We start from the raw sequence: 27325 nt of genomic DNA, 5'->3' as shown, positions 1-27325 counted from the left end.
CCTAGGCTCAGCCTTCTGTCCCATCAGAGTCACTCAGTGACCATAAAAAACACTCACTCTGTTTCTCAAAGCAATTGCATTTCCTAGCTCCCATTAATTTTAATTGTATTACACACCTCATTTTCCTTGAAAGTCTTTGTTTTCAGTTCCTTTCCTGAAATGCGGTTAGCAAATTAATGTTTTCATTTGAGCTGCTCAGGTACATGGTGGTCATATTACCCAAAAAAGTCCCACAGACAGCAAGAGAGCACAGAGTGCAGTCCTGCAGATGTGGACCTCCTGGGATGGCATACCTTGAGGCTGCTCTGTGTGGGTAGCCAGGCTCTGTCTCTGGGTGGTATGTGTCTGTGTCCTTCAGAAGTAATGTTCTCACCCTTCCTCAGACTCGTATCAGCTGTGAGATGCTGCAGGGTACAGCTCATGCTGTTCCTGCCTGGTGAGATAAAGCTCCCTTCAAAGTTCCAACTTGTTAAAGAAAATCTCACACCACATGCAGTGCGTCTGGAAGCTTCCAGATTGTTTAGTGTTACATGAGCAAAACTGTATCTGTATTTTCAGCAAATATCTTCTAAAAAGATAGAGCTTAAAAATACATTGAGTTTGTCAAAAGATTCCAGTGAAAAGAGCTTTCACTCTAAGACTGAGCTGGTCTTGTGCTTAAAGCAACTTTGAGACTTCTAGACAGAAGAGTACCTATCAGTGCAAGGATATTAAACAAAATGCCTGTAGCCTAATACTGGTAGAACATCACTTTTTCTTCTGTGGCCATTTCTTCACGGCCGTTTCTTCATGGTCTGCTTCTTTGTCTCATAGTCCTCAGCTGCAGACAGAAAGAAATAGGAGGAACCCATTTTGGGTCACCTTAGAGTGCTTTTGCTACTGGCCTGATATCTGAAGGGAAAGATAAAGTGTTTGCTACCTTAATAAGACTGCAGTTGGCCCTTCAAATAGGAAATGGTATTTAGAGCAACAATGCCAGCTGCGGTTGAAGGGATCTGCATCATCTCTGGTATTCCGTGTTCTCTGAGAGAAAAAGCAAGGGACATCTCATTGTTCTGCTCTGTGGAAAAACATGTCTCTGGAAGAGATTAAATCCACTTTTGCTTCACTGGCAGGCATTCCAAAGACACAGATATTTTTATATCTAATCAGCTTCCTTGTCTTCTATGATGACATTTAGCCAGAGATCCAGGTTAGGCACAGGGCTTTGAGATGTGTGCCAAATACGGTCTGATATGGAGCCTTTGAAGTAAGAAATGTGAGTGATCTCCCCACGGGTTTGGTCCTCCTGATAAATGGGCACGCAGATGACACACCACTCTCTTCAACCCATTACAGAGCACTTATCTGGTGTGTTAGCTTTAGGGTAGTTCTTAGCTGTAATGCAAAGGTTTACATATCAAAACTAAAATCTGACCAGAGAAAGCAGAAAAACAGACAAACAAACAAACAAAAACCAAAAACAACACAAGTTTTGCAGATCAGTTTTAAGAAAGAGTCTCCTTGCTGAAATTTTGGAGACTTCCCCTCCAAGAAGATGAAATTAATCTAGATGAGCCTCAAGCTACGGAAACCATGTTTTTACTTTAATTGTGAGTGTGGGTTGGCAAAATCAAAAATCACAGAGATGATTCAAGACTTTCTTCAGCCAGTCCCTGTACATTATTACATTTGGATCTGGAATGTTTGGGGTCCTTCTGGAGAAGAAGCAGTTTGCTGTAAGGAACCCTTTGTTTTTTCACTGAAGGCCAGGAGCAGGCGTGATTTCGTGATGCTGCATTGAGATCTCAGGTCTCAATTTACTCACTGGAGTAAATTTTTAATGAAGGAACATATGAAATTAACTCAAAATAAAGCCTCTGTAAGCACACTAACCATTTACTGTATAACATACAGCACAGTGTTTTTCACATTTCCTTTGGACTGAAATGTAAGGAAATTTTTAATCATTCAGTATATCCACTGGGCAAAACATAGCCCAGTGTCTTAACCTTTTCTTGAAAGCTTGTAAGGTATTTGCCCTTACTCCATGTTTCTGGGCAGAAAGCAATTTCCACTTATAGAAAAAACCTCTATGGACAAATGGGGAGACATACAGTCTTTGTAGCCCAAGGCTAAAGTATCTCCTGCTGTCACTGAAGAAACACTTGTGGTGCTTGGGAGGCAGTGAAAGTTGTTGTATTGACTTAAGTGAGAAGAGACTCAAAGCCTGATCCTTTTCCAAATGTACGAAACCTTTTGCTTCTGTCAAAGCAAAGACCTGCTTGTGGAGCTTCTCAGCTAGGAACTGGAGTAACACAGCGCCATGAGGGATTTGACGTGAAAAGGGAGTAAATATCACATTTAAGACTTGGATTAAGGTCTCAAAGACAGCTCCTAGGCACCTCTAACAATCTCTTAGGTAGTTGCTTAGAATGGTTTTACTGTAAACTTCCCAAGTGAAGTAATAAAACTGGTGTCCACCAGCAGATGGTGCTTCTGCCTGAGAATTGTTTTCCTTCATGACCATTGAAAGACAGTTTACCTCACATCATTATTGTGAAAGAGGCATTACATGGCAAAACATTTGCTATTATATCATATGGATTCTGTAATTGCGGTAGTTCCTGTGTGTGCTTTTCCATCTGCTCTTTCCTTACCTCCAGTGCTGCTTTTCTTTTAAGGGCCTTTGATTATCAGCCAGTAACAACTTTTAAAATTATCCCATAAAAGCTCCTTGTTTAGCAGCTGTAACACCAGGCTGCAGAACGTCAGTGGTAGGAAAGACAGAGATGGGTCATTTTTATTTATTTATTTTTTACCTGGGATGACTTTCATGCTAATTTGAGTGGAAATACATATGCTCAAAACCAGGCAGGCAGTCTGTCCCTTGCACCCTACTGATTCGCAGCTCTCCAGGACAATAAACTGAAGATTGTCAGCTCTGAAAGAATCTGGAGCAGATGAGGAGGTGGCTAGCAGACAAATAAACACCCACTTGACTCCAGACTATTCACTGTAGTGTTTGTGGGAAGAAACTACTGACTTTTATCTGAAATTTGCATTAGAAACATTTTCCTGCTATTGCAATAGCACTAAGCACTTTAAAATGAAGATCTAGGATGCCACTTAGACAATACATTGTCATCTTAAGACTCCTGTCCTCCAGCATATAGGTACCTCGGTGGCTGATACATTTAGTCCCATAGTTCACATGCCATTGTGTGCGCTTAGTGAATTGTTGCACATGTCAGGGTATAAACTCAAGTTAAGCCAGTATGGTGCTGCTTTGGGGCTGGAGGGTTGCAGTTAACACTGAGCTCATAGATAGCTCTGGTGGTGGAGGAGGGGTAATGGTAAAAGTAAATCTCTGCATGTACTGTAGGTGCCTGAGGTATGGCCCTCACTGCAGAATAGCATAAATCAGGAATTTGATTTAACAGTTTGCCCTGGACTGTGGAGCTATTCCTTATCCTTGAGATCTCATGGGATTGAGACCCAAGCCTGCCCTTGGCAGTCTGCATACTGCCTCCTGTGCCCTGGTGCTTTCCAGGCTGCTGTAGGCAGGTTCATCCCCATCCAGAAGATAACAGCATGAAGCCTGTGGTCATCCCAATGAGAAAATGAGACCTCTGAATGATCTGGGTAAAGGTAAAACCAAGGTATGGTATCAACATGTAATGGAAATTTTGTGAACATATTCTTAAATTAAACGTAACAATCACACACTTACACACAGAACAAGGTACGCATACTTTGGTAATGCAGGTCTGCAGATGTTCTTGGGAACCGTGAAAAATCTAATTTATTTCAAAGGTGAAGGAGTTTTTACGAAAATGGTTATTTCTTCTTTCTCCCATCTCAGAAAGGGTGAGTGAAACCCAGCAGTGGAAATGCTAAACTCAGCCTTCTTGAAGAAAGCACTTTGAGGAAATGCATGCTATATCAGGCCAAAAAAAAAAAAAAAAAAAAAAAAGAGAGAAAGCAGGACAAAAAAGCATTTCCATTATTTTGATGGGACAAATGCATATGCCACTCCACAATGATTTCAGCATATTTTCCTTGACACCATAGTCACAGTATTTTTGAAATCTAAAATGAAGCAACATTTCATGGCTCTCTATTGAAGCTTTTACCATAGGCTTTGATGGAGATGCCAGAATACGATTTCTAAAGCACTGGACATTAGCAAATCCAAGAAGGCAATTAATCAGGTGGAATCCAATCAAAAGATTACTTTCCTGATCTCCAGGATAGGGTGCTACAGGGACGCACAAAATTATCTGCTGAAATCCCTCAGGCAGCTCACCCAGAATAACCTTCTTTGGACCCACTCCAGCTTCTGGCGGAGGCTCAGCTTCAGGAAATTTTCTTTATCCAGAGCAGTGGAATGGGCTTAACATTAGACATGTATGTAAGAGCCACTTCCAGGAAGGCTGCACTTAACTGCAACCTACCTACCTCCCTAAATTGAGATTAATGGCAAGGGAAAGGCTCCAGCTGATTTCAGAAAGCTGGAACGAGGCTGCTGACATTTCTGTAGCGGCTGCATAGCTCCTTCATCCAAGGAGTGTTCATAGAGCTATGCAGTACACGGTATGTCAGAAACCACACTTGCATGGCTTCTCAAAAGTGTTGTCTGGAAACCAGGCTCCCCACCCAGGCGTGGCTGCTGGTGTTTGTATGGCTACAGGTGCTCGGGGCATCCTTGCACCAGGCAGCCACAGAAATACATCCAACCAGAGGAGCTGCTAGGCCCATGCTCAGTGTGCTGCTGTAGAAGTTACTGGAGGGCCTCCATGGGAGGAAAGGAGGCTCTTAATGATGGCTCCCATGGCAACAGGATTAGGCCTCACTGATTAAGTGTGTGCTGCTACTGCTGAGGGGAGAAACATAAACTGAAAGCAGATGAGTGCCTCAGGCTGACACCATTCCCATGGGTCCTATCTCTGGTGACTGAAGAGAATAGATTGGTACCTGCCCCTCCACTCCACTCGTGAAGAAGCTGTAGACCGTGACAAGGTCTCCCCTCAGCCGCCTCTTTTTCAGGCTGAACAGGCCCAGTGACCTCAGCCGCTCCTCATACGTCTTCCCCTCTAGGCGCTTTGCCATCTTTGTAGCCCAGTATCTTACTGACTTGAAGAAAGAGGCTTTAATCTCTCCTGCTTTGTTTCCTAACGAAGGAGCATGAAAGAGACACATGTCCTTGCCTCTGGAGAGGAGGTGAAAGAACAGCCAGTGCAAGGAACACAAAAATCGGTTGCGCCAGACTAACATGCGGTTGTATCTGAGCCTGGGGTCTGCAACTCTCTTCAGACTTCCAGATCTAGAGGAACACTTTGGCTGCAGTGATGCAAGTCTATCTTACTACTTCAAATTCAGTGATGCTGCCTGAGTTTCCCTTAATTAGCTTTCAAGGATTCAACCCATTTAAAGCTTTTGGACAATGACAATTACTTGGAAACATTCCTACGGGTTTATTTTCTTCATTTACACTTGTTTGCTCTCTCCATCCCATACAAAGCAGTCAGGACTGGTTGGCTTCTCTCTTCTCCAGAAACTTGCACTAGGAACTGCTGTTAGAATCAGAATCCTGATCTAAGAGCACGATGTCAAATGTTGTGCTCCACGTTGGAAATTGGAGAGGAAAATGTTCCTGTATACGTAAGGATTCTACTCAAACAGCTGATTACACTTTTTCTTACACCTTAACGGATGCTTACACCTTTTACCTTTAAACCTGAAAAGCAATGGGTAGTTTCTACATTTCCCTTGGGGATAGTGTACTCTTCTGTATTTTGCTTCTATACAAACAGCTCCATATTTTAAAGTCATGTTGTCAGTCATACACCCAAACAACCTTGCGTGGCATTGCATGTTCTCCCCCTCTCCACCCCCCCCCACCCCCCTACCAGATAGGTCAAGCCCTGAAGGCAAGACCAGACAAGTGAATAATGCTAACATGTAAAACTAACTTGTAAAGGCGTTACTTTTTGGCAGGCTTTTTGGCACTCTGTGGGGCTTAACTGTGCTTCAGTGAGAAGAATGTCTTCTGGTATGAACTGAAATTATACCTCTATGCCACAATGTGTTGTTTGTTTGTTTGTTTGTTTGTTTGTTAGTTTTGATTGTTTATATTTACTGGGGTGGGGGAGTGGCAAAATAATAAAATTTAGGTGAACAAACGTTCCTTCTCTGTTGTTTTTGTTTCCTTTTCCATACAGTCTTAAAATGAAGGTCCCATTTTCTGGCCTTTGGCAGAGCGTAAGCATGCCGGAACACTTCGCATTACATAGATCATGTTTGTCTGAAATGATAATATCATACCTATAGTCTGCTGCCAGCTGCAAAGTAGCCTATGCCTCGGGTACTGTTTTCTGCCTTTGTCACTTTTGTTACTACACCCCAGTAAGTCTGCAAAAGGGAAATGAAGTTATCCTATTCAGAGAAAAACACCATCCAGAAGAAACTTCGGTTGTTTTCAGGGCCTGAATTCTCACTGAACCCAAAGGCGGGTATAGAATCATAGATTATCCCGAGTTGGAATGGTCCCCTAAGGATCACAGAATTTCTGTTGGAAGAGACCTCAAGATCATTGAGTCCAACCTCTGACCTAACACTAACAGTCCCCACTAAACTATATCCCTAAGCTCTACATCTAAATGTCTTTTAAAGACCTCCAGGGATGGTGACTCCACCACTTCCCTGGGCAGCCCCTTCCGATGCCTGTGGTAAGTGGAAACAGATTGGGATAGGTACCGGTGGCATTATCGTAACATTCACTATCTGTAATCTTCTTTTCCCATGATCTGACAGGAAACAGTGATGTTGGTATGTAACCAAGTTGAAGTTGAACCTTAATCCCCGTCCTTTTTCTGAGCCCCGGAGGGGCTGTGGAGAAAATGGATGCTGTGTGTTTGGGTGCTGTGGTTACACAGGGCAGCTGCTTGCATCTTCTTATGCCTAATGCAGTGGTGATGTCGATTCTGGCCCAGAAGCCATCCTTGTGGCTCTGGTACCCCACAGAATCCCGGAGTCACAAAACAGTTGGGGCTGGAAGTGATGTCTGTAGGTCACCTGGCCCTATCTCCCTGCTTAAGCGATGCCACCAGGATCAGGGAGCCCAGAACCATGTCTAGGCATCTCTTTGATATCTCCAAGAAGGGAAATTCCACAACCTCTCTGGGCACCCTGTGTCAGTGCTCGGTTAACTGCACAGCACAGAAGTGCTTGCTGATGTTCAGACAGAATCTACTTTGTTCCATTTTGTTCCCACTGCCTCTTGTTCTGTTACCAGGCACCACAGAAAGGAGCCTGGCTCTGTGCTCTCTGTACCCTCTCTTCAGGTATTTGTATACATTGATGAGATCCCTCTGTGTCTCCTCTTCTCCAGGCTGAGCAGTCCCAGCCTTTCCTCACAGGAAGGGTGCTCCAGTCCCTTCATCTTTTTTGTGGCCCTTCACTGGTCTCTCTCCACCATGCCCATGTCCCTCCTGGGCTGAGAACCCCAGAACAGTACTCCAGGGGTATGATGATGTGTAGCCCAGCACAAAGTGCTTGTAGTGCCACATCCCCATGCCTGCCACCTTCCTGGCATCCCTGCCTGCACCCCTAGACAGCCCAGGACATCCCTGCCCATGTGGTGGCTGTGACATGATGGTGCAGGCAATGCTATGTAGCCAGTAGAAGTGTCTGGATGCCAGCACCGTGCAGACATACACACGTGGGTTTCCTTTGCTTGCTGTGCTAGTGGTGAGGGTTTTTTTCTTGGAGTCTGAGCTGATGGTGGGCAGATTGTACACCCAGTTTGCACGGCTGGACTGCAGCCGTATAAACAAACGGGCCCAAGGTCAAGGAAGGCTGAGGAAACAAGAAACACGCCTATGTGTGTGCAACATGCACCAGGTTAGTTAAGCAATTATTTCTTACCTCATGTGCTGACTCAGTTGTTTTGCTTCCCTGTCAATGGACTTGCAACGATTGCTTCCCTTTACTTTTTAAGAGCTCTTGGGGTGATGCAGGCCTTGAGATATGTTTTGGTCTCAGTGACCTCTATGGACTGTTGTAAAAGAGATTTTTTCTGCAAAAATAAATACTGGTTTAATGTACTCTGACAGTGGAGTTAGGCTCATGAGATGATACCATTGCATGGAGTTATGTAGGGTGCTCACTGTTGTTCTATTTCAGTAAAATCTCTTGGCTTGGCCTCAGCTTCCCCTTCGTTATCCCTGTGTATGCAGTATCAACTGGCTTCATGCTCACAGAGCTTTATTAATGTCCCAGGTATAACCAATGAGCATCTCTACTAGGTTATATCCAGGCCAATAAGTAGGGAAAAACAAACTCAATTTTTTTAATAAGAAAAGGTAGAGTTCAAATAAACCAAAAATATGCAGTAGCTCTAGATCTAACTTGACTTTTCTGTAAAATATTGAGCCTGTCAGCAAGCTGTACACAGCTGTAGTAACCATAGGTGGATAGCAGTTCACACTGGTGTGTCCAGTTCTGGGTGCACTCCTCCTCCCACTTGCACAGGATAACAGTGCTTGGTAATGTAAGGAAACACTTCCAGCAAGGCTTGAGAGGCCCTGAAGTGTCTTGTAATTTTTCAAAGGCTGCAGGGAAGGCTCAAATTTAATCCTTCTCTTCAGTCCTCTCCCTTCTGAACAGCATCATTTAAAAATGTGCCTTGAAAAGCATTCCTGCTAAGGAGTCTCAGCAACCCTTCTGGAGAAATGGTTGAACTCTACTGACCATGTGAATCAGACCGTTTGTTTTGCTGAGGAGTTATGAAAACAGATGATTCACTCGTATGTGCCATTTTTCAGCAACGAGTCCATAAGTCTGTAGACATGTGAGTTACCCACTTTTGCTGGGCTCAATGTTGTTATCAGCAGTAACTCCAGCTGGAGATCAGACTCCTTTAATTTGTTCTGTTCAAATTCCCCTCCAGGTTCTGTGGATTTCACTTGATCTGGGAGTACAGAACCAGCCCAGTTATAACCTGGGTTGTGCTGGAGAGGCAGCCCATGGAAGAGCTGGTGCCAAAGCTGGGCTAAGCACCTATTTACCTTGTATCATCTGAAGCTCCATCAAGTCATAGCAACCTTGCCCCAAGAGGAAGAGTTTTGATGGGAGCATCCTGGTGGCCTTTACAACCTTGGCTTTGTTTTCTGCATTGTCCACTGGACAGGTTGTTTTCTACATGCTTATTTACTTTTCTCATTGTCCGCTTTCCTGCTTCTCCCTCCACTTCAACAGACAGGGTGGGGAGGTTTTGTCAGTCAAGAGAATTTCTCAGTCAAGAGAATGGACAAAACTAAGAACATAAAAGTGGGGCACAAGGGACAGTGGAAGCTCCATACCACCAGTAGCACTGGTTCAGTGTGTACAGACTGGAACACAAGAGACTCTATGTGATCATCAGGAAGCACTTCTTTGCTGTGCAGGTGACTGAACACTGGCACAGGTTCTGTGGGTTCTCCTTCCTTGGAGATCTTCAAAAGTCATCTGGACATGGTCCTGGGCACCCTGATCCTGGTGGCCTTGCTTGAGTAGGGAAATTGAACCAGGTGACCTCCAGAGGTTGCTTCCAGCATCAACCATTTCATGATTATCTGTGTTTATCTTTGCTTTCAAACCTCACCATGGCTGGGGTTTGAACCTTTAGCCAGCCTGTAAGATAACCTGAATCACTTAGCAGCTTCACCAAGGCTAAGGTGGGCATACTGATGAGGAATAGCAAAAAGTACTTTGAATTTATCAGCTGCTCTCCCACATGTTGGACTATGCTTCTCTCAGAGCTATGTTACCATCATTGTGAGGGTGCAAAAGCTGTCCTTGTGGTCATTGTCTGGAAAGGTGTTTATTTTCTATCCTGCTTTCACAAACATGACCTCAAAGGGGCTGAGAAGCAAATCTCCTAAAGTCACTAGAACCTAAGCATCAGACAGGGTGAATTATTAGTGTTTGCTTTTTCATTTAAATGCTATGTGCAGGCAACACCCTTATTTATCATCTAAAGCTTTTGGAACAGCAACACGTAAAACCATAGCAACAAAGCCGAATGATTGCAGTCTCTGCCTGGCCATGATTTCTCCATCCCTGCAGCTTGGGCTGAGGGAAGCAATGAGTTTCTTGGCAGGGTGAAAGGTGCATGTATCTCGGCTGCTCTGCAGTCCCAGCACCAGGCACAGACAGCATTCAGGACCTGGCTTACTCTGCCTGGTTGTTTTTTTTTTCCAGCTTTCAGAGCTGGAGAAACTGCTTAGGCTTGAGTCCCTCACTGTTGAATGCATCCTGATGAGATATGCTCTTATCTCACAGACACAAAGGGTTTTCCTCACAGCCTTGCTTACGCTTGTACTGAATAACAAAATTTGTTTAAAATGCACTTTCCTCCTGAATACTTTTTCTCTCTCTTCAGTTATGACTGTAAGATGTTAGTTTGCCAAGCATCTTTTCCTTCAGTCACAAAGGACCATTCCAGGTGGCCCTCTCCATGTCCACGCTATTTTCATTGCTTCTATACAAGACATTAAGGACAGTGCACCCTGATGTAGGTCTCTGACCTACAGAGGGAGTGATCTTCAGACAGAGTTTGTCTTGTATTTATTTTTTTCACCATTTATGAATATTTTGGGGGTATCAGGCCTCTCTTAGTGGATTTTGTGTAAAACTTGGAGCACGGGAGGTTTTGTCTGAACATAAGGAAGCACTTTTTTTACTGTGTGGGTGACTGAGCACTGGCATAGGTTGCCCAGATGGGTGGTGGGGTCTCCCTCCTTGGAGATCTTCAAAAGTAATCTGGTCATGGTTCTGGACATGGTCCTGATCCTGGTGGTCTTGCTTGAGCAGGGGGACTGGACCAGGTGACCTTCAGAGGTCCCTTCCAGCCCCAGCCATTTCATGATTCTGTGATAATCTTTAAACCTTACTATGGCTAGGGTTTGAACCTTTGGCTAGCCTGTGAGCTATCTTGAATCTGACCAAGGGTTTCAAGAAAAAGGCAGAAGTGGTCTGCCTCTCTGCTGAACTGACAGGGACAAATCCTGTGTGAAAGGATGGGAGTTAATACCTTTTCAAATGTACCCAAAGTGCTAAAATAGGTATAACAAACAACTAAGTCTTAGGGTCTCACAGAAAAGCAGAATAACACAAGTGTTGAACCAGCAAATGTATTTGCCTTAGAGTAAACAAAGGCCCAAGAAAATAGGTTAAGTATGAAAACTGCAATCATTGCTCCCCGAAAGATGGAAGAACAGTTACATAAGAAATAAACAATTGCAAAAGGATTTCCTTGCTTAAAAAGAAAATCCAGCCTATACAGGGCAAGACATCACAATGCCAAGTTGTGCTAAAGACGACCATCTTTGGAGGAGAGGATGTACAAATTCATAGTCCTTTGCACTGGGCAAGAAAATAGCATCCACCATGCACGCATGGGGTGAATGCAGAAAGAAAATGAAGTGATAATGAGTTGCTCATGGGAATGGCAAACAGAGGCATAAGAGTTAAATGTTTAAGAGGTGGGAGGTGGAAGCCTAAGCTCCAGCAGAGGTGGTAGCTCCTCATAAGAATGCGGGAAACAGATAAAAGACTTAGAAGAACAGATGTGGAACAAAATGTAAGGTAAGGAGGCAGCATCTTTATTTGCCAACGCTGTTAAGATAAACCAGAAGAGCTGGAAAATGTCCCAAGATGTAGTAAAAAAGTGGATTATAAAGAAAAATCACTGTGGGGAAAAAATAGTTCAAATGGAAGTAGTAGATGTAATCTTGAGTAATCTTAGGAGGAAAGACTTTGGCACTCACAGTTAAAGACAAACTATAATAATATAATGGCCTTGGTAGGACTCTTTGTTTTACTGGGTGATCCTCTGCAGAGCAACAGCTTGAAAAGAAAAAGCTAGACCGAGGGACAGAATTGCTGATTTCCCTAATGCTCTATTAGGCAAAGAAGGAATCTAGGAAGGGTATCAGGAAGGTAAAAAGTGAGGCAGTGGGGAAACTAATTAAATGCTATCAGAACTTTATGTATCAGTAGTTAGCAGTATAGCGTATCAGTAGTTAAAGGCTGAAAAGATTGTGGGTTAAACCTGTGTATGCAAAGGTCTGAGAGGCACAGTGAATGGGTACAGTATTATGATTTAGCCAGAACAGAAGAAATATTGAAGAAAAAATGCATAGATAAGTATTAGAGGATACTCCTACCTCTCCAGTAGCAGTGCTTAAGAGCTATATTCTTTTGTTTCTGAGAATTAAGTCTATATAATTAATGATCTTAAGTTATAATTCGTTAATTGTTTAATATGAAGGGAAGAAAAATGTAAAATCTGCACATAAATGTACCAGCTGCTGATTTAAACTGAAGTGTAAATTTTGACTGTTTATTTTAAAGAACATAGGGAAAGAACTAATGACAGATTGTCAAAAAAGTGACATCATACTGGAAGCTCCTATGAAGGGAAACATTTCTGTTTGTGTGACAAAGGTCAATATTAATAATCTTCTGTAAATCTCATTTTCTATAAGAAACAGGTAAAATCGAGCATCCCATTCCAATCCTATAGGTGGTGAACACCACCACTCTGCCTTCATCCACTGAAACCATCTTCTCATAACAGAAAAAAATCAGCTTGGTCAGCTACACTGTGCCCTTGCTAAACCAAAGCTGGTTGTTCCCAATCACCTTTTGTTCTTCATATTCCTGGTAATGGCTTCCAGCAAGATTTGCTCCTTAATCCTCCCGAAGTCTGAGGTGTGGTTGAGCATCCTGCAGCTCCCTGGGCTGCCATGGCCCTTCTGAAGCATAAAGATATTTGCCTTTTTCCAGTCATCAGGGACCTTACATGATTGCCATGACCTAGCCATTCTTGGGGTGGGTGCAGGAGGCTCAAGCATTCCCACCTTTCTCTGTTGAGGACAGGATCATTTTACTACTGTTGTCCCAAACAGAGACCAATATTAAAGCCGTTGTGTTTCTTAACCAAGACATTTGGCTGCCCCTCCTTCTCCAACAGTTTCACACTGCCTGTCCTTGATCACCTCATTGGTGTAGAGACTAAACAAACCCCAAGCAAATGTGACCTTCAGGGGGACACGTAGCAGAGTGGGATTATTCAAGGACTCTTCTTGCTTGGTTGAGAACAGAGCAGGCAGTTAAACTCCACGTCTGCTTCACAACATGCATCTTTTATGTATGTGTATATGTCTGTGTGTGTGAGTGTATGCCTGCGAGTATTGGCCAAGCAGGACTGGCCAGGAACAGGCATCAGAAGAAGCTGGCTGGCGAAGCAATAAATCCTTTCACCTGCTTATTGGCAGCCCAGGGCAGCAGTTCCCAAGCTGCTCTGCTTGCGGCCTAACCTCCAGGGCTGTGCCTCCTCTCTCATTCCCATGTCCCAGCTCATGGCCCTGCATTTGGGAGGCTCCCACTGCCTTCCTACAGCCAGGACCAAGTAGGGTTCATCTCTGGCTGCACTTGCAGTGGCTCCTCTGGCTTAGGGGTTTCACCAAAGCAAGCAGGAGCAGTTTGCCAGCTATTTTGACGTTGGGGGCATGTATGAAACTGCCAGAGAGGTGTGTGGGATCACAGAGGAAACACTGCCAGCAGCTCACCCCCGTGCTGGGAGGTGTTTGTGCACAGAAAATCATCCGGAAGAAATGATAGCAGTAACCATGACAATGTCAGCAGCACGGCACTAGCGGGGCTTCCTCGGGGATTAGCACTTTTCAGCACCAGGTGCATATCTCCCTTTTTCTGATGTACGCTGTTGATTCAGTGGTAGTCCATGTTTGCTTTATCTTCCTCAAAGCAGAGCTACCTGCAAAACTGTTTTCTCTGCAAATTGCTTAGGCAGGTCTACCTGGAAAATGAAGATATATATTTTTTTACAAGGAGTCTGTCCCTGACTATGTGCTTGTGGAGCACTTTGTGGATGTCTGCATCTTCACCCTAATCCCCTTCTGCTGAATCTCCCCATCACAGCCAGGAACCACGGCTGACTAAAACCGAAGCTGTCTCATTTCACTACGGTGTGACTCAGTGACTTTCAGTGAGGTGTCAGCATGTTTGCTGAGAAATAAAATCAACATTAATTAATTCTGCCTTTTTTTTAATGTGTTTTTTTGTCTTTTCACACTCCTGATCATGAGTGAGATACACAAAAAGCACAGCTCAGAGAGGCTGGTCCTGGCTGTGTTGGGGGAGCAGCTTCTCACAACATAGGTTTCATGGAGGGGCTGGTCACTAACAACCACACCCCCGGTGAAAGAAATGGAAAAGCAAAATGTGGGGGATCCAGCAGAAAGGGAGAGAAAGGCTATGGTCTTGTTAATGGCAAAGGACAGGGGAAACCTGGAACAAGGGAAGGAGAAAGAGACCAGAAAAAGAAATGAAGACTGAAGTCTGAGCTCCCTATGGAAGTGAGGGAGTACAAAATTCTTCCCTTTGGGTGCTAGCAGCCCTGCAGGCCTCTTACAGTGCCTAATCAGTGCTCAGTCTCTTGTGTCCATGTCAGTGAATGGAATTATTATTCTTATCATTATTTTATAGAATATATCTTTACTCTTTTGTTTGGGTCAGAAAAGACCAAGTTGTAAACCCCTAGAAAGCACTGTTTCTTTTTTACAATATATGAAATTGCAGTAATAAGCATAAAGAGTGGTACTCAGCATCTGACAGGATGACTGATGTAAGCTGTCAGCCAATATTTGACTTTCCAGGTGAGATTAGATTTAGCATTTAATTTAATATAAAGTGTGCAGTACAAAGCACTTACTTAGTGCTTAAAGCCTTGCAGCAGGCTGGAGGCTACCTGAAGTTTAAGATACCTCTATTCCTTTTTTGAATATCACTGTATTATCCAGTGGAGTTTGAAAATCCTGGTTGTTACTGTGAATCTTATTAGTAAAGGACACAGGAAAGGTAAGTTTCTGTTGGTAATTTTTTATTTCATATTGGAAAGCACAGTAATTTTCTTTCTGAATGAAAGAACAAGCAGAGAGATTTTGCACAAAAAATAAAAATAGTTTCAAGACAGTTTGGGCTTGGATTTCCTTAGATCTTGCTTGCTTCCATTAGATTGCCTTTATCCTGCATGTTTGAGTGTGTGTGTTTAATCATACAGAGATATACATGCATGTGTATAAGTGTGCTTCTCTGTATGTGCATGCCTGTTCTGTGCATGAAGATATTGCAAGGCTAGTCTAAGAAGCAGAGGAAGGCAGACTGCTGAACTCAAGCTGAAAAGACACGATAATTTTGTACTAGTGATGAAAATCCATCACCCTTTACCATAGGCTGTAGTAAACTCATCATTGCTTGAAGACTACAGAGACTGAGAGACATTTTGTGGAAGCTTTGCCACATGTTGTAGGACTCATCTGGGCTGAAGCAGGGAAGTACAGGTGTTATACATGAGGATCAGACTGAAATGCTACACCAAACCCTTTCCTTTTTTGAAGGCTAGCAGGGGGCAATCCAATCACACCCTCCTATTATGTAGGAAAAGCAGAAAAGGACAGCAGCTTTTCTCAGAGCTCCTTGAGAACTCATTCAGTGGAGTTATGTGAGAGTTTCTGCCCTGGACCCAGCTCAATTTGAGTGAGCCCAAATGGATCAGCACAAAGTGACTATTTGAGCTAAGTCATCAGTTGCTGAGGAGTTGTCTCCCCACCCTATTGCTCTGCTCAGGGGTTGATGGTCTAGAAGCCTCAGCTGTGTCTTTCTCCTACCCTTTGCACCTCTGCTAGCAGCACTGAAATCCAGCCTTAGATAAAAGACCCTTGGAAAAAAAAAACAGATCCCAACAGGCCATGGTGCAGGGGTATCTGCACCGTGCCCATACAAAACTGGGGCAACCTAGCCCCTGTGCAGAAGGGAGATATCTCCTGTGGGATAGACACCTGTTGCATGGCTTTCTTAGCAGCAGCTGAGTCAGACTGGGCAAGCTTGGGGGGCTGGGACAGGGGCAGGAGAGATGTGGCTTTGCAGCACTACTCAGCCTTCACACCAGATCTAACATGTGAGACCAAAGAGGATACGGGGAAGGTCACATCCTTTGTGGAGAGATCCTGGGCAACTTCTTGGAGTGGCACTGTGCTGCCCTTTAGAAAACCCAATGTATATCTTGTCTTTTTTCCTGGGTGAAATGTGTTTTCCTCATGCAGTGTTTCACTTCAGTAGGGGAGTCAGCGTGCCTGAACCCCTGTAACGTGGGTGACATGAGCTCATTGCACTTCACCAAGGCATTTTTGGACTCTAACAGACTGGAAATGACCTGAGTGAGAAGTAAGACCTCCTTGGGCCTCTGAACATGTTGAATCACTCAGAGATGCAGATTCTAGCTGGTCTAATACTGGTTTTACATTTTCACCAGCAAGTGGCAGGTGTTATTTAATTTACATAATGCAGACAAAACAGATGAATGTAATTGCTATATTATAGATCTTTGATTAAAATAAGTATCATGTTGTCTTTAGTACCTGTAACTTGGAAGGATGGCTGAAATACGGAACTTCACTTGGGCGGTGGAAGATATCTTCAAGGAAACTTTTCTCACTTACATGAATGGCTGGAGGAAAAACATGACAAAAGCAGCAGACGAACTGCAAGCCAAGGTTGATGCTGAAAACTTTGACTATGTTATCCTTTATCTCATGGTGATGATTGGTATGTTCTCCTTCATTATTGTGGCAATTTTGGTGAGTACTGTGAAATCAAAGAGGCGAGAGCACTCCCATGACCCTTATCATCAGTACATCGTTGAGGACTGGGGTGAGAAGTATAAAAGCCAGGTTCTGAATCGAGAAGACCTCAAGTGTGTGATCCATGAAAACTTTGGTGCAAGGGACAAAACAAGCCCTGGATCACCTTGACGTTTTGGAAACATCGGCAATGAGGAAATCATTAAGCCACATACAGGGAACTCACTGAAATTATACATAGCTGTGAAAATGTTTATTAGCTTAACACAGGTCAAGCTGGAACAGACTGCTGAGGAAATCAACGTGACTGCTTTCTGTGAGAAATTTGGCATGGCTGCTCTGGGGAACACCCAAGAAAAATGCATAATTGTGCTTTGCTTTGATATTCTGTTCTTCAGGAAAATAAAGCCATGAGAAAGAATAACTTGAATTTTTTTTAGCATTTTTTTTGAAATCCAGAAGCAGATCTGGATTACTGAAAAACAGGCCACAAAATAACTACGAATTTTCAAGTGGTCAACAGTGCTGATTTAGATCCAAAGTGTATGACTTAAGCCCATCTTAAAAAGAACATGAATCTGTATAACAAAACATCAAAACCTTTATCTATTCATTGAACAATATGTTGTGGTATGAATCACAGGAGGTAACCTATATCTACACTCACTTATGCCAAACAATTATTTTAATGATCTGTCTCCTATTTTGATGTTGTTATTCACTGGCTGCAAAGATTGACTCAAGACCTTCTGAGGAGGCCTGGTTTATAGCAAAAGTGCAGCTAGACTAGCAGTCTCATCTAACAGCATGTCCTGGTTGTGCAGGGCAGCTTCTAGAGGTTCACCATCTTTCTTCAAGTCCACGGCTAGCCAAGCTCTCTCTTCTGCTGTTCCTCAGCTCTCCAGAGTGATCTAGCAAGCTGGGATGCAAGCTGGCTGATGGCAGCACCAGCCACATCCCTACTAGTGGGATGCAACCCATTAGTGCAAACCACTGGGCTCCTGCTGTGGTTTTCAGAGGAATTTCTATGCCCAGCTATCACGGCTGTCCCATTGATGTGCTTTCTAAGGGCTTCCCATGTTGGGTACTGCTTTGCACTGGCTGAGAAATGGATTTTCAAGATGGTTTGTCTTCTCCTGTGCTGCTAAAGTACCATAATGTTGGCTCTTGGAATAATTAGAAGCAGAGCTGGTAACACTTCTGCTATTAAAACACGCTTCTTTTTGTAAGGCTCTGGGTTCAGCTCCTATTCATGTTGCCAGACTTAAACCGCTTAAGCTTAAAACTTCCTTGCTGGCTGTTGATTGTGTGGGCTTGTTGTATGTTTTTATAAAGTTTTGGCTGAAACACTTCAGCCATGCCTGCCACTGCATTCCTGACAAGTTTGCCTCACTTGAATTAAGAAGAAATGAGAAAGTAAAGTGCTTCTTTTGTTGGGAAGCTTTGGCTTGTTTGGGAGACTGGTCTTGAGATTTGGCACAGCATATGCTGTCGTGCTCCAGATGTGCCTTTAGCTGGCATAATAACAAGTCTTTTAATTGTCTGGGACCGTGAGTGCTAGCAAAGGTTTTTTGGGTCCTAGGGCAGACTGCTGGTGAGCATCTCCCCACCAAGCACACTCCCGTTCCTCCCATCTCCCCTGGGTGACCCATGGGTGTCTGCCAGCCCTGAAGCTCTCTTTAGGACTGTGCCCCACCTCTGGGTGGAACCACTTTCCTTGCTGCTTATCCTCGTGGCCCGCAGGCTGTAAGGGTGCAGTTATTGTGTTCAATGAGGTGGAGGGAGCCTGGTGGCCATCTGGCTACACACGTGGTGTGGTTGGGGAAAGGATGTGGCTTTTGGCAGGGTATGACGGCAGAGGTGTGCCCAGAGAAGGTGTCCGGCTGTAACAACATTTTCAGCAGCAGCTACACTCGCCATCAGAAATAAGTGGCAGCTTCCACCGCTGGCCGTGCCCCACTCCTGACTACTTGCACACCAGCAAAACTGGGGACGAGGACACAGCCTGGCTATGCCCTTGGGACACGGGGGCAAAGTGCTTTAGCTCAAATGTTTCAGGAAGAGAGGCAGCCCCCCCTCAGCACACATCCCCAGGCTGTGCAGAACAGCTCACAGGAAAAGGAAAGCAAAGCCCTGCTCCTCGTGGAGCTTAGGGACCGGAGGAGCACACCGCTCCCTCACAAACTACACACCCTAAGCCCTCGGCGGCACTTCCCCATCAGGGCCGGGCGCTGCCGCTGCTGGGAGATGTAGTCCCTCCCGCCCACAGCCATGGCCGCCCGCTGAGGTACGAGCCGCGGGGCCGGGGCTTTTCCCGCCGCCCTCCCTCCCTCACTCGCCCGGCGCCGGGCAGGGAGCGGCGGCGGCGGCCGGGCGGGACCCGCCGATGGCCGGGTCGGGGCCCCGCAGGGCGGCCTGGTCTACCCCAGCCCTGCAGCCGGCCCCGCGGCCTGCCTGTCCTCCCCGGGGTCGTCCTCATAAAAGGAGCTGGAGGAAATAAATCTAGCGGAGAGGGATCTGGAGCCATCGTTGGTTGCAAACGGCACTCGGGTGGGAGGGCTGCGTGGGGAGGGGGCGAGGCGGTGGCAGCAAGCGATGTGGCTGGAGTGACGGGGAGCCGAGGTGCAGATGTGCCGCCGATGGTTTTTGGGGGTTGGTTCGGTCTTATTTTTATCGGGGTGCCCTCACTGACACCTCCCGTCTGCTCTGTGCTTACTTTACAGCGGCTGGAGCGTGTAAGGAGCCGCCCGAGGAATCACTCGTATTTTCATTTCAGCTTCCTCAGGTATGAAGGTCTTATACAGCTTTGTGTTTGTGCTGTTCCTAGAGTTGGAGACAGGTTAGGAATTCCCATATTAAGTTGAATGATTACACAGGCCTTTTTATAGAGTGGTGTCTCGATCTATATGTACTCCTGCAGGCTGTAAGTATGCACAGGTCTGTGATGGACTCTTAGTGTAGCACCTCTGGCTTCCACTTACCTCCATGTGTTTCTCAGTAGCCCTTGGGCTGTGTCATGTTACTGCTTTTTCCCTCTGCCCAGCAGCCTCCCTCTTTTGAGGAGGCTCAATCCTGACTTCCAGATGCTGAGCCTGATGCATGTCGCAGCAGGCAGTGGTAGATCCTCCAGTGACTGTCCAGGTGGGAATCGTGCATTTTGTTTCCTGAAAAACAAGCCTTAAAGAAAGCAGCAACAAGAGACAGGTGTAATGAAGTGTCCCTTTTCTAGCTGAGGGAATATTCAGCCATCACTGTTTTAAATGCATCAGTTACCTTAAGTAGCTCGCTGCTTTCTGAGGCCTTCTGGCTGGTGACTTTTAAAGCTTTCCACAAAGTGAATAAGAAGGAGGCGCTCAGAAACCCCCAGCAGACAGAGGAATATCTCGAGTCCCATTCTGTTGAGTAGATGAAGTTACTGGCAGGCTGAGTGAGACATTCAGCCAAGACAACTCAAGTGGGGCTGTGAGCACCCGGATGCCTGTGTGGAAGTTTTCTGGAGCATGCAGGCCAGTAGATATTCTGCTGCTGCGTAAGAAAACAATGGCGTGAGTGGCTGGGCTGTGATGTGGTTGCTGTGGTGGAGTGAAGCTATAATTCAGTGGCTGAGAGATCTGGATTCAATTCTGTGCTCCACCACAGACTTCCCATCCGACTGGAGCCCAAGTCAGTCTGTCCGGGGTGGTCTGTGTTGCACAACACAGCATTGGGCAGAGATCCTGGGGCTGGCATCAGCTAAAAGCTAGCTTAGGGAATTGGTGCAGCTCTCCCTGGGAGCTCGCTAGCCCTGCTGAGGACACGAGCCTCTAGTGCTGCATTGGTGACCCTGTCTGCCGGCTCTGGACCCAGCAGACCTCACAGCATTTGGAGCTGATGGAGGATTGCAAATACAGAGCTAGGGTGCATGGCACGGGCAGACTCTCTCTTCCCTTTCCTGTTTGCAGTAGTTTGATCTGCTTCACAGAGGTCTGAGTGTAATTAGGCTGGTGATAGTGAAGTGCAGTCACAGGGAAGAAGGCCACAGACACGTGTGAGAGTGAAGTCATTTTATCCTTGCCCTGCATAGGAGCAAATGAGTATGTGATGGATAGATTATGAAGTCTCTGGCAGAGCTTCAGGCAGAGCCTAGTGCTCCCAGTTCTTTCTCACATGGCTCAGCATGAGACCTTTTTGCTTCTGAGCGAAGGTAATAGTGACCTTCCATGGGGCCCGCTCTCCTGGTAGTGCTGTGTTTGTTAAGGGAGCCTGTATTTTCTTGGGGAATGAACAATGCCTGACTGTAGATGTGTTCTGAACTCCTATCTTTGCCTTATCTGCCTCTGGAAAAGGCAAACACGAAACTTCAGCTGTTTATTTGCCTGCTTGCTTTTAAGATATCACAACCTTGAAAGTACAGTGTCTGAGCTTTTTACTTCTGAATTAACAACGTCAGTGGTAACAAACGTTACTTTTCAGCGGGAAGTGAATCTGGCCATTTTCTCTTCTACTTTCTCCTCTCCACCCTATGTCCCAGCTCCACCCTTTTTTTTTTTTTTTTTCTTTCTTGAGGTTTCAGCTATATTTAATAAGGTCTGAATCAGGATGGAGATCAGAAGAGTCAAGAGGAGAAGTGGGGAGAAGTGTATGGCCACTGGAGGCTGGTGGCGCAGGATGTGTGAATGCAACAGGGAGAGAGTGGTGGCTTCCCCACTCAGTTCCAGCCGCAGATGACACTGTAAGGACAGCCCACCAAAAGTGTCAGCTCTCACAGAAAGCATTTTAGACTAAAACACCGTAGTTCAGAACAAAGGGAGAATTTCTTTGCTTGCCTTGCTGTGTGACTTTACTGCAGCTACTCCTAGTAGATACACAATCAAAGCAGATTCAGGCTTGTGTCTCAGCAGAGCGGAAATATTAAAATGTTGTGCTGAATGTTTAGATAATCGCCTTGCAAACAAGCATTTTCAGGAGTGCACACTGTGATACGCGTTATGTGCTGCTTCTCACCAGTGGGACAGTACCCTACAATCAGACCCCACAGATGGGCTTGCATAACGTGTGCTGAGTCAAAACCTTCTTCTGTACGTAAAAATCACTAAGACTCCATTTTCAGCATCGTATGCCAGATGCTGGCATGTGTTTGAATGGCTGAATTCATGCCTCTTTACAACGTGTTACAAAATTGATTCAAACTGAGTCACAGAATTTAAAGCAATTTAGGAGAAGAGTGAAGGCCGTGGCTGATGATGAAGTCCCCACTGAAGTCAGGGTTTTGAGATGAGGACACACCACTTGGGAAGTTCAGCCTCTTCACATCAGGCCAGGCTTCTATACCTTGGGCTTTCCTGAGAAGCATGTAGCAATCTGGACCACGCACTGAGAACCAAATTCTGCTCTGATGGGTGATTTTGTCTGTAACCATCTGGCAGGGGACTTTAAATTTTATTGGTGACTGGAATTCGGGAGGAAATGTTAGAAGTTTTAAGGCCTTTTTTTTTTTTTTTTTTTGTAAGTGAAACACTACTGACTTGTTATTTCACAGCTACCCTGACATTTTATCAAGAGGAGAAGGGAGCTGCACCACTCAGGGTCAGCACAGTAAATACAGAATGACAAATAAGTTGGCCACTCTACTGCTCAGATACAGATTTTGGTAACAGTGGCTGACCTCACAGCTCACATATTCCTGACTTGAATCTGCCCTGGTGGGATATAACCCTGGAACACCCCATGATGTGCACTGAGCCATGTGGTGTGAGACGGGCTATCACCTCCAAGCTTGGGAATGCTTCTCTGAGGGCTTGTTTAGGATAAACAGAAGGGCTTCCCTCTGCTCCCTGAGCAGTGTGGCAGCTAAGGATGCCTACCTGAGCTGCACAGGAGCTGCAAGAACATTTCCTTGACTCCCTGTTTGTGAAGATGGGTCAGAAGCAGCTGTTGAGGTGTGGTGGTGATTTGCTCAGCCCAGCTGCCAGTAAAGGTTTTGACTAAGCCTTCCTCCTGCTTTCCAATAGTGACTCTGCTGTTCCATATACAGGAAATCCCTTGGGGCACTCAGGCAGGGAAGTGAGCTTAATTTGAAATCCAGCAGCTGAAACGGCGTCAGCACTGCTGGAGCAGCAGCAGAGACCAGAGGGCAATGTTGCAGCTGTGTACCGCAGCCTTTGGCATCCCCTCGGGTGTTTCTCAGTCCCAGAGTTCAGCTCTGAAATGTACATTGCCCACCTGAGGGATCTGCTGACTGGCTGGTTCTCTGAGGTGTTGCTGTGAGCTGTACTGAAAAATTAATTTAGGAGCAAACAGGAGAGAATTGGGAAATGGTACCATATACCAGGATCCATTAGGCATTCAGGCTTCGAACAGGGCAGATGGGCTTAAAAATCGCAAGAAGCAACTCTGGGTGTGCTTCTGTCCTCTACATCTCAGCCACCAGTGAGGCAGCTCGATGTGCACACACGCCAGGCTTTTGAAAGCAGCCAGCGCTGTGCTTTCAGTCGGGCAGCTGCCGGGATGTGCTGTGTGGGGTGAAAGCACAGCCTCCCCTGTGCACAAGTGCAGCACTTGCCTGGTGCCCGTCAAGCCCCTGTCCTTCAGCAGCACCCCACATGGACATTGCTCCTGTCACTCAGCCCCAAAAAGGCCCACGAAGGTCATTGCCAAGCCACGTGGCGCAGATACCCTGCTGGGCGCTGGGCAGCAGATGAGCCCCTCAGAGAGGTGCTGGGTGGACATGCCGATTAGAAACAGATGGGTTAATTCTTTTTTTTTTTTTTTTAATATCTATTTCTTTTAATTTCCATTTCTTCAAGATGCTTCTGCCCTGGTCTGTGCCTTTAGAAGTGTGACGCTCGTCGGTGCTGGGTGCCGGACAGGCAGGATCGGTCCGCAGCCAGGATGGTGGCGTTTAACTGGAAGGTGAGGATGTTTCACGTTCATAAAGCAGTGAACTTCTGCTCTTTCAAGGAAATGGATCCTAGATGTGGTTGGGTAGGTCTTGTGTTTAAAGGTGCTTCCCTTGCCTAGGTGAAGGTGGCTTAACCACCGCGCTGTCTGCACCACAGGGTCAGAGGAGTCGATGTTGGTGTCCTTTCCTGCCAGACACACTTGCAGGTTGGGGCATCACACCTTGAACCTGAGAGCAGTGCTCTGCTCTGCTCACCTCTGCTCCTCCTGGCCTTCCTCTTTCTAGGCTTTTCTCTGGCTGTTCTTTCCTCAGCTCTTTTTGTTACTGGAGGGTGGTTTCTCCGCTGTATCTGTTAGTACCTTGGGGCCATAAGCACTCTGCGGGGTACGCATGTGAAGCACGGAAATGTTTGAGCAAGTGCCTCATGCACTACCAATTTTAACATGTTCAATTAGACCATTTGTCATAAAAACAACGCTAACCACAAGCCTTGGGTCTACCTCTCTGGTGCTGGAGAGCTGCAGTTTAAAGAGATTGCCACTAAAAATGATGTTTTTAGCAAAATTAGAATGGAGTGGCCTGATGTCAAAGGTAGCATGCAGCTTGCGTTCTAAGAGCCTTTCATTTGCAGACTTTAAAGGCACATGCTAATGGAGTGTGGATGCAAGGCTTTTTAAAATTCAGTATTTGACAATGGCCAAACAGCTTTATGAGGTGCTGGAAGGCCTTCTAAGGGTGCAGGGGGGCTACTGGGAGGCTTGCCAAGGGAGGACTTACACTGTGAACCTACTGTGCATCACTAAAAAGCTGGACTGATCCTGCTGGCCAGGTGGCTTTTTGAACCAGTGTGCTGGGAAATTCATGTACCTTCAATATCCTTCTGGAATTGACATCTTTCGCTGAGCGCCTGTGCAGCTCTCGTTGTATTCTGACTTCAGAGTTACCATTTGCATCTTATTTTCCACTCCATATGCACTTACAAAGTGTGCTTTTATAACATAGAAATATGTTGTGCAATTTCTCTGGTTCCAGGCATTAAAAACTCTTGAAGCTGGATAATTGGAGGCTGTGTCCTTTTTACTTCTGTGGTTCAAAGGGATTTATCTATACCTTTTATACTTGGGCAAGTTAATTGCTAAACTCCCATGGATTAAAATTTCTAGGAGGACAGAAGTACATTCAGGAACCTTATCTTGACAGCTGATATGCATGGTTCCATCACTCATATCAAAATTATTCAGAAGCATTTTATCTTTTATAAGCATCCTAAGATACCTAATTCTTTCCTTTTTTCAGCTCCAGCTTTTGCCAATATTCCATTTCCTGTAACGAAAACAAAAGCAACAAAGACCTGTTCAAAAGAGTTTCATATGCAAACTTGAGTAAAGTGAGCCTGTTTTTGCCCTTCCCCCTGGGCTATATACCTAGTCTAAAATTCCCTACAGAAAAAAAAAAAAGTGTCAACAGAGGAACATTACCATTGCTTTGAATAATGCCATTGCTCTAGGAAGCTATATAGCAACCCTGTAGAATAATTTTTAATTGTACAATTGTTCCAGTAACTGCTTAAATATATTGTTTTGTATTTCAGGCTTTGGAGAATTTCCCACTGCTGATGTACATTTTGGCAGCTAAAACGTTGATTCTTTGCTTAGCGTTTGCTGGCGTAAAAATGTACCAGAGCAAAAAAATTGAAGAAAAATTGAAGAGGGAACGTGAAGAGAAATTGAAAAGAGAAGCAGAGAAGAAGGATGATTGAAGAGTCTCTCAGGTATAGAATTTATTTGACATCCTGGTGTTTGATAATGACATTGCTATATTAATCCCATTATGTTTTGGCTTGGATACATTTGGATTGTGCAGTTAGAACTATTACAGTTATCTGAGTCCTTCTAATACTTGCTTCCTGTGGTGCTTCAGTTTATTTACACATCCAAATCATGCCCCATTTTTGTAAGAAATGCAGTTTCTACCAAACAACTTGTCAGCCATTGTTTGTGGCTTAGGGGATCTTAGCACAATATTCATTTTCTGTTCTAAATCACCTTGAATTTTTTATGCCCAACCAATTGCACAGGAAGTCCCGATAAACAAAGAAATGGTTGAATTGGGGCAAAATTTGCATGAGAGGCTATGCCAGACAGAACGATGTGTTAAGACCCCTTGGCCTTAAGTCACGTAGTTAAGATAGAAAAGAGTCAGCCATTCCGTGTGAGTTGAATACATGACAAATTGTTGATGGTTCAGCCTAAAGGGCCAAATCTCATGCCACGAAGCTTCTCAAGGTAACAGAAATGCTGCAGGTTATACAATGTAAGACCCATCATCCATACTTCACTGTGAAAAATGGACATCCTTCTGCATAAAATGCTAAATGGACATAGCTACATTTCTAAAGTTTGGGATTTTCAATCCCCATGTTGGATTCCTTCCCACTATTTTGAAAGTTTAAGCAATCATTGCCTGATTGGATCAAATCCATTAGCAAAATGAGTGTGGTTTAGTTCTAAGATTATGTTCCCAGGCTTGCTTGATATGTGACTTTTGTATCAATTCATTTCACATTTCTCTGTTCTGAAGCAAAATGGGAATTCTATTCCTGCCTGCCCTTTGTAAACTCAGTGGGAGTTTGATATAATGTTACTCTTTACTAAGCTAGAAAACTTAATTTCCCTTTTTGAGGTCATCACCTGACATATGAAGAGAGTTTCAGTTTTTAGAAATGTTTACTAGTTTTGATTTCAAACCTATCACTGTCTTATTTCGTGCAACGGGGAGTGGAAATTGTGACTAGAAATGGGGCCTGGAAATAACCATGGGAACAGAGCGGTTCACTCACATAGCAAAAACCAACAAATACAAAGGTGTTTTTCAGTCCCCTGTTTACATCATACTGAGGACTCGTGTCTGGGCACACTTGCCATTTTAAATTCTTTCTTAAAATCAGTTTAGCTAGCCACAGGAAAATGTGAGAACATTTTACTTTCAGCTTAGGCTGAGTAAGTCGGACAGTGTAAGTTATATGGAGTTTTAGTAATAAACAAATGGGAGATGGGCACAAGGGCACGCTGCCCTGTGAACGAGTAAGCCTGCTGCTTTTCATGAGTAGACCTTTTTGTGCTCTGTGTGCAGCCCTGGGCTGCAGAGAGTTCTGCCTGGCAGAGCCCATAGCCCAAAGGATTGCTGCACCAGAGTAAGGAGCTCATTCCACAAGGCCTGTGGGTCTGGTGTGTGTCGTTGACCTTGTTGAATGACTGGCATTAAAGCATCCCTGACCAAAATCTTCTTGGTCGCCCAGAATGGCCCAGCAGAGGCCCAGTCTTTCCTAAATTCTGCTGTCTCTAGGACCGTCAGTGTGTCGTTCTATAATGGGTCTGTGGGAAGGGGTGAATGCTCCTGCCCTAAAAATGTTCAACCGTGTCAGCACTGCGGAGCTGTGATTAGCTCCGATTGCAGCGTGCCACGTGGGCAGGCAGATTTAGCCCATGTGCTGCTAGCATATCATGCCTGCTGTTCTCACTGCTGTTTCCCCACCCTGCAGATTTTCTGACACTTGGCAGCTTGCTCGGATTCCTTTCCTGGGAGAACGAAGGCTTTCCGTAGATGAAGGATGTGTCAAAGGAATAAAACCCTCAAGAGTAACATTCACTTAAACTGTATCTCAACTTTTTATACATACAGCAAAATATCTAAGCCTCTATTTATGCAATAAAAAACTTTGTAAAAAAAAAAAAGTAATGGCCTTGGTTATTGCTTA

At 44.9% G+C, this 27325-nt stretch overlaps 2 protein-coding genes across 2 annotated transcripts in view; both read left to right on the top strand.

The window, feature by feature from the left end:
• Positions 1 to 18740, top strand: part of KCNE2 (potassium voltage-gated channel subfamily E regulatory subunit 2) — a 102266-nt gene extending 83526 nt beyond the window's left edge. Inside the window, exon 2 of the mRNA XM_068688639.1 lies at positions 16464 to 18740. Within this exon, the coding sequence (XP_068544740.1) occupies positions 16482 to 16859 (378 nt within the window). The 5' untranslated portion in view covers positions 16464 to 16481 and the 3' untranslated portion in view covers positions 16860 to 18740. The remainder of the gene's footprint in view (positions 1 to 16463) is intronic.
• Positions 18741 to 19438: 698 nt separating this feature from the next.
• On the top strand, positions 19439 to 27302 carry SMIM11 (small integral membrane protein 11). Its single transcript, XM_068688652.1, has 4 exons — positions 19439 to 19473; positions 23474 to 23579; positions 25160 to 25339; positions 27110 to 27302. Exons 2-3 carry the CDS (start codon positions 23559 to 23561, stop codon positions 25325 to 25327), a joined length of 189 nt encoding a protein of 62 aa, XP_068544753.1. The 5' UTR covers positions 19439 to 19473; positions 23474 to 23558; the 3' UTR covers positions 25328 to 25339; positions 27110 to 27302.
• Positions 27303 to 27325: the final 23 nt, after the last annotated feature.

Source organism: Anas acuta, chromosome 1 (genome assembly GCF_963932015.1).
Source record: "Anas acuta chromosome 1, bAnaAcu1.1, whole genome shotgun sequence".
NCBI lineage: Eukaryota > Metazoa > Chordata > Aves > Anseriformes > Anatidae > Anas > Anas acuta.
This window is presented reverse-complemented; position numbering and strand designations above follow the sequence as displayed.

Bases quoted from the DNA above. Each gene is read 5' to 3' on its own strand.
- SMIM11 (XM_068688652.1), top strand. From the start codon at position 23,559: ATGGTGGCGTTTAACTGGAAG. The intron at 23,580-25,159 runs GTGAGGATGTTT...TTTGTATTTCAG, and splicing joins TGGTGGCGTTTAACTGGAAG to GCTTTGGAGAATTTCCCACT.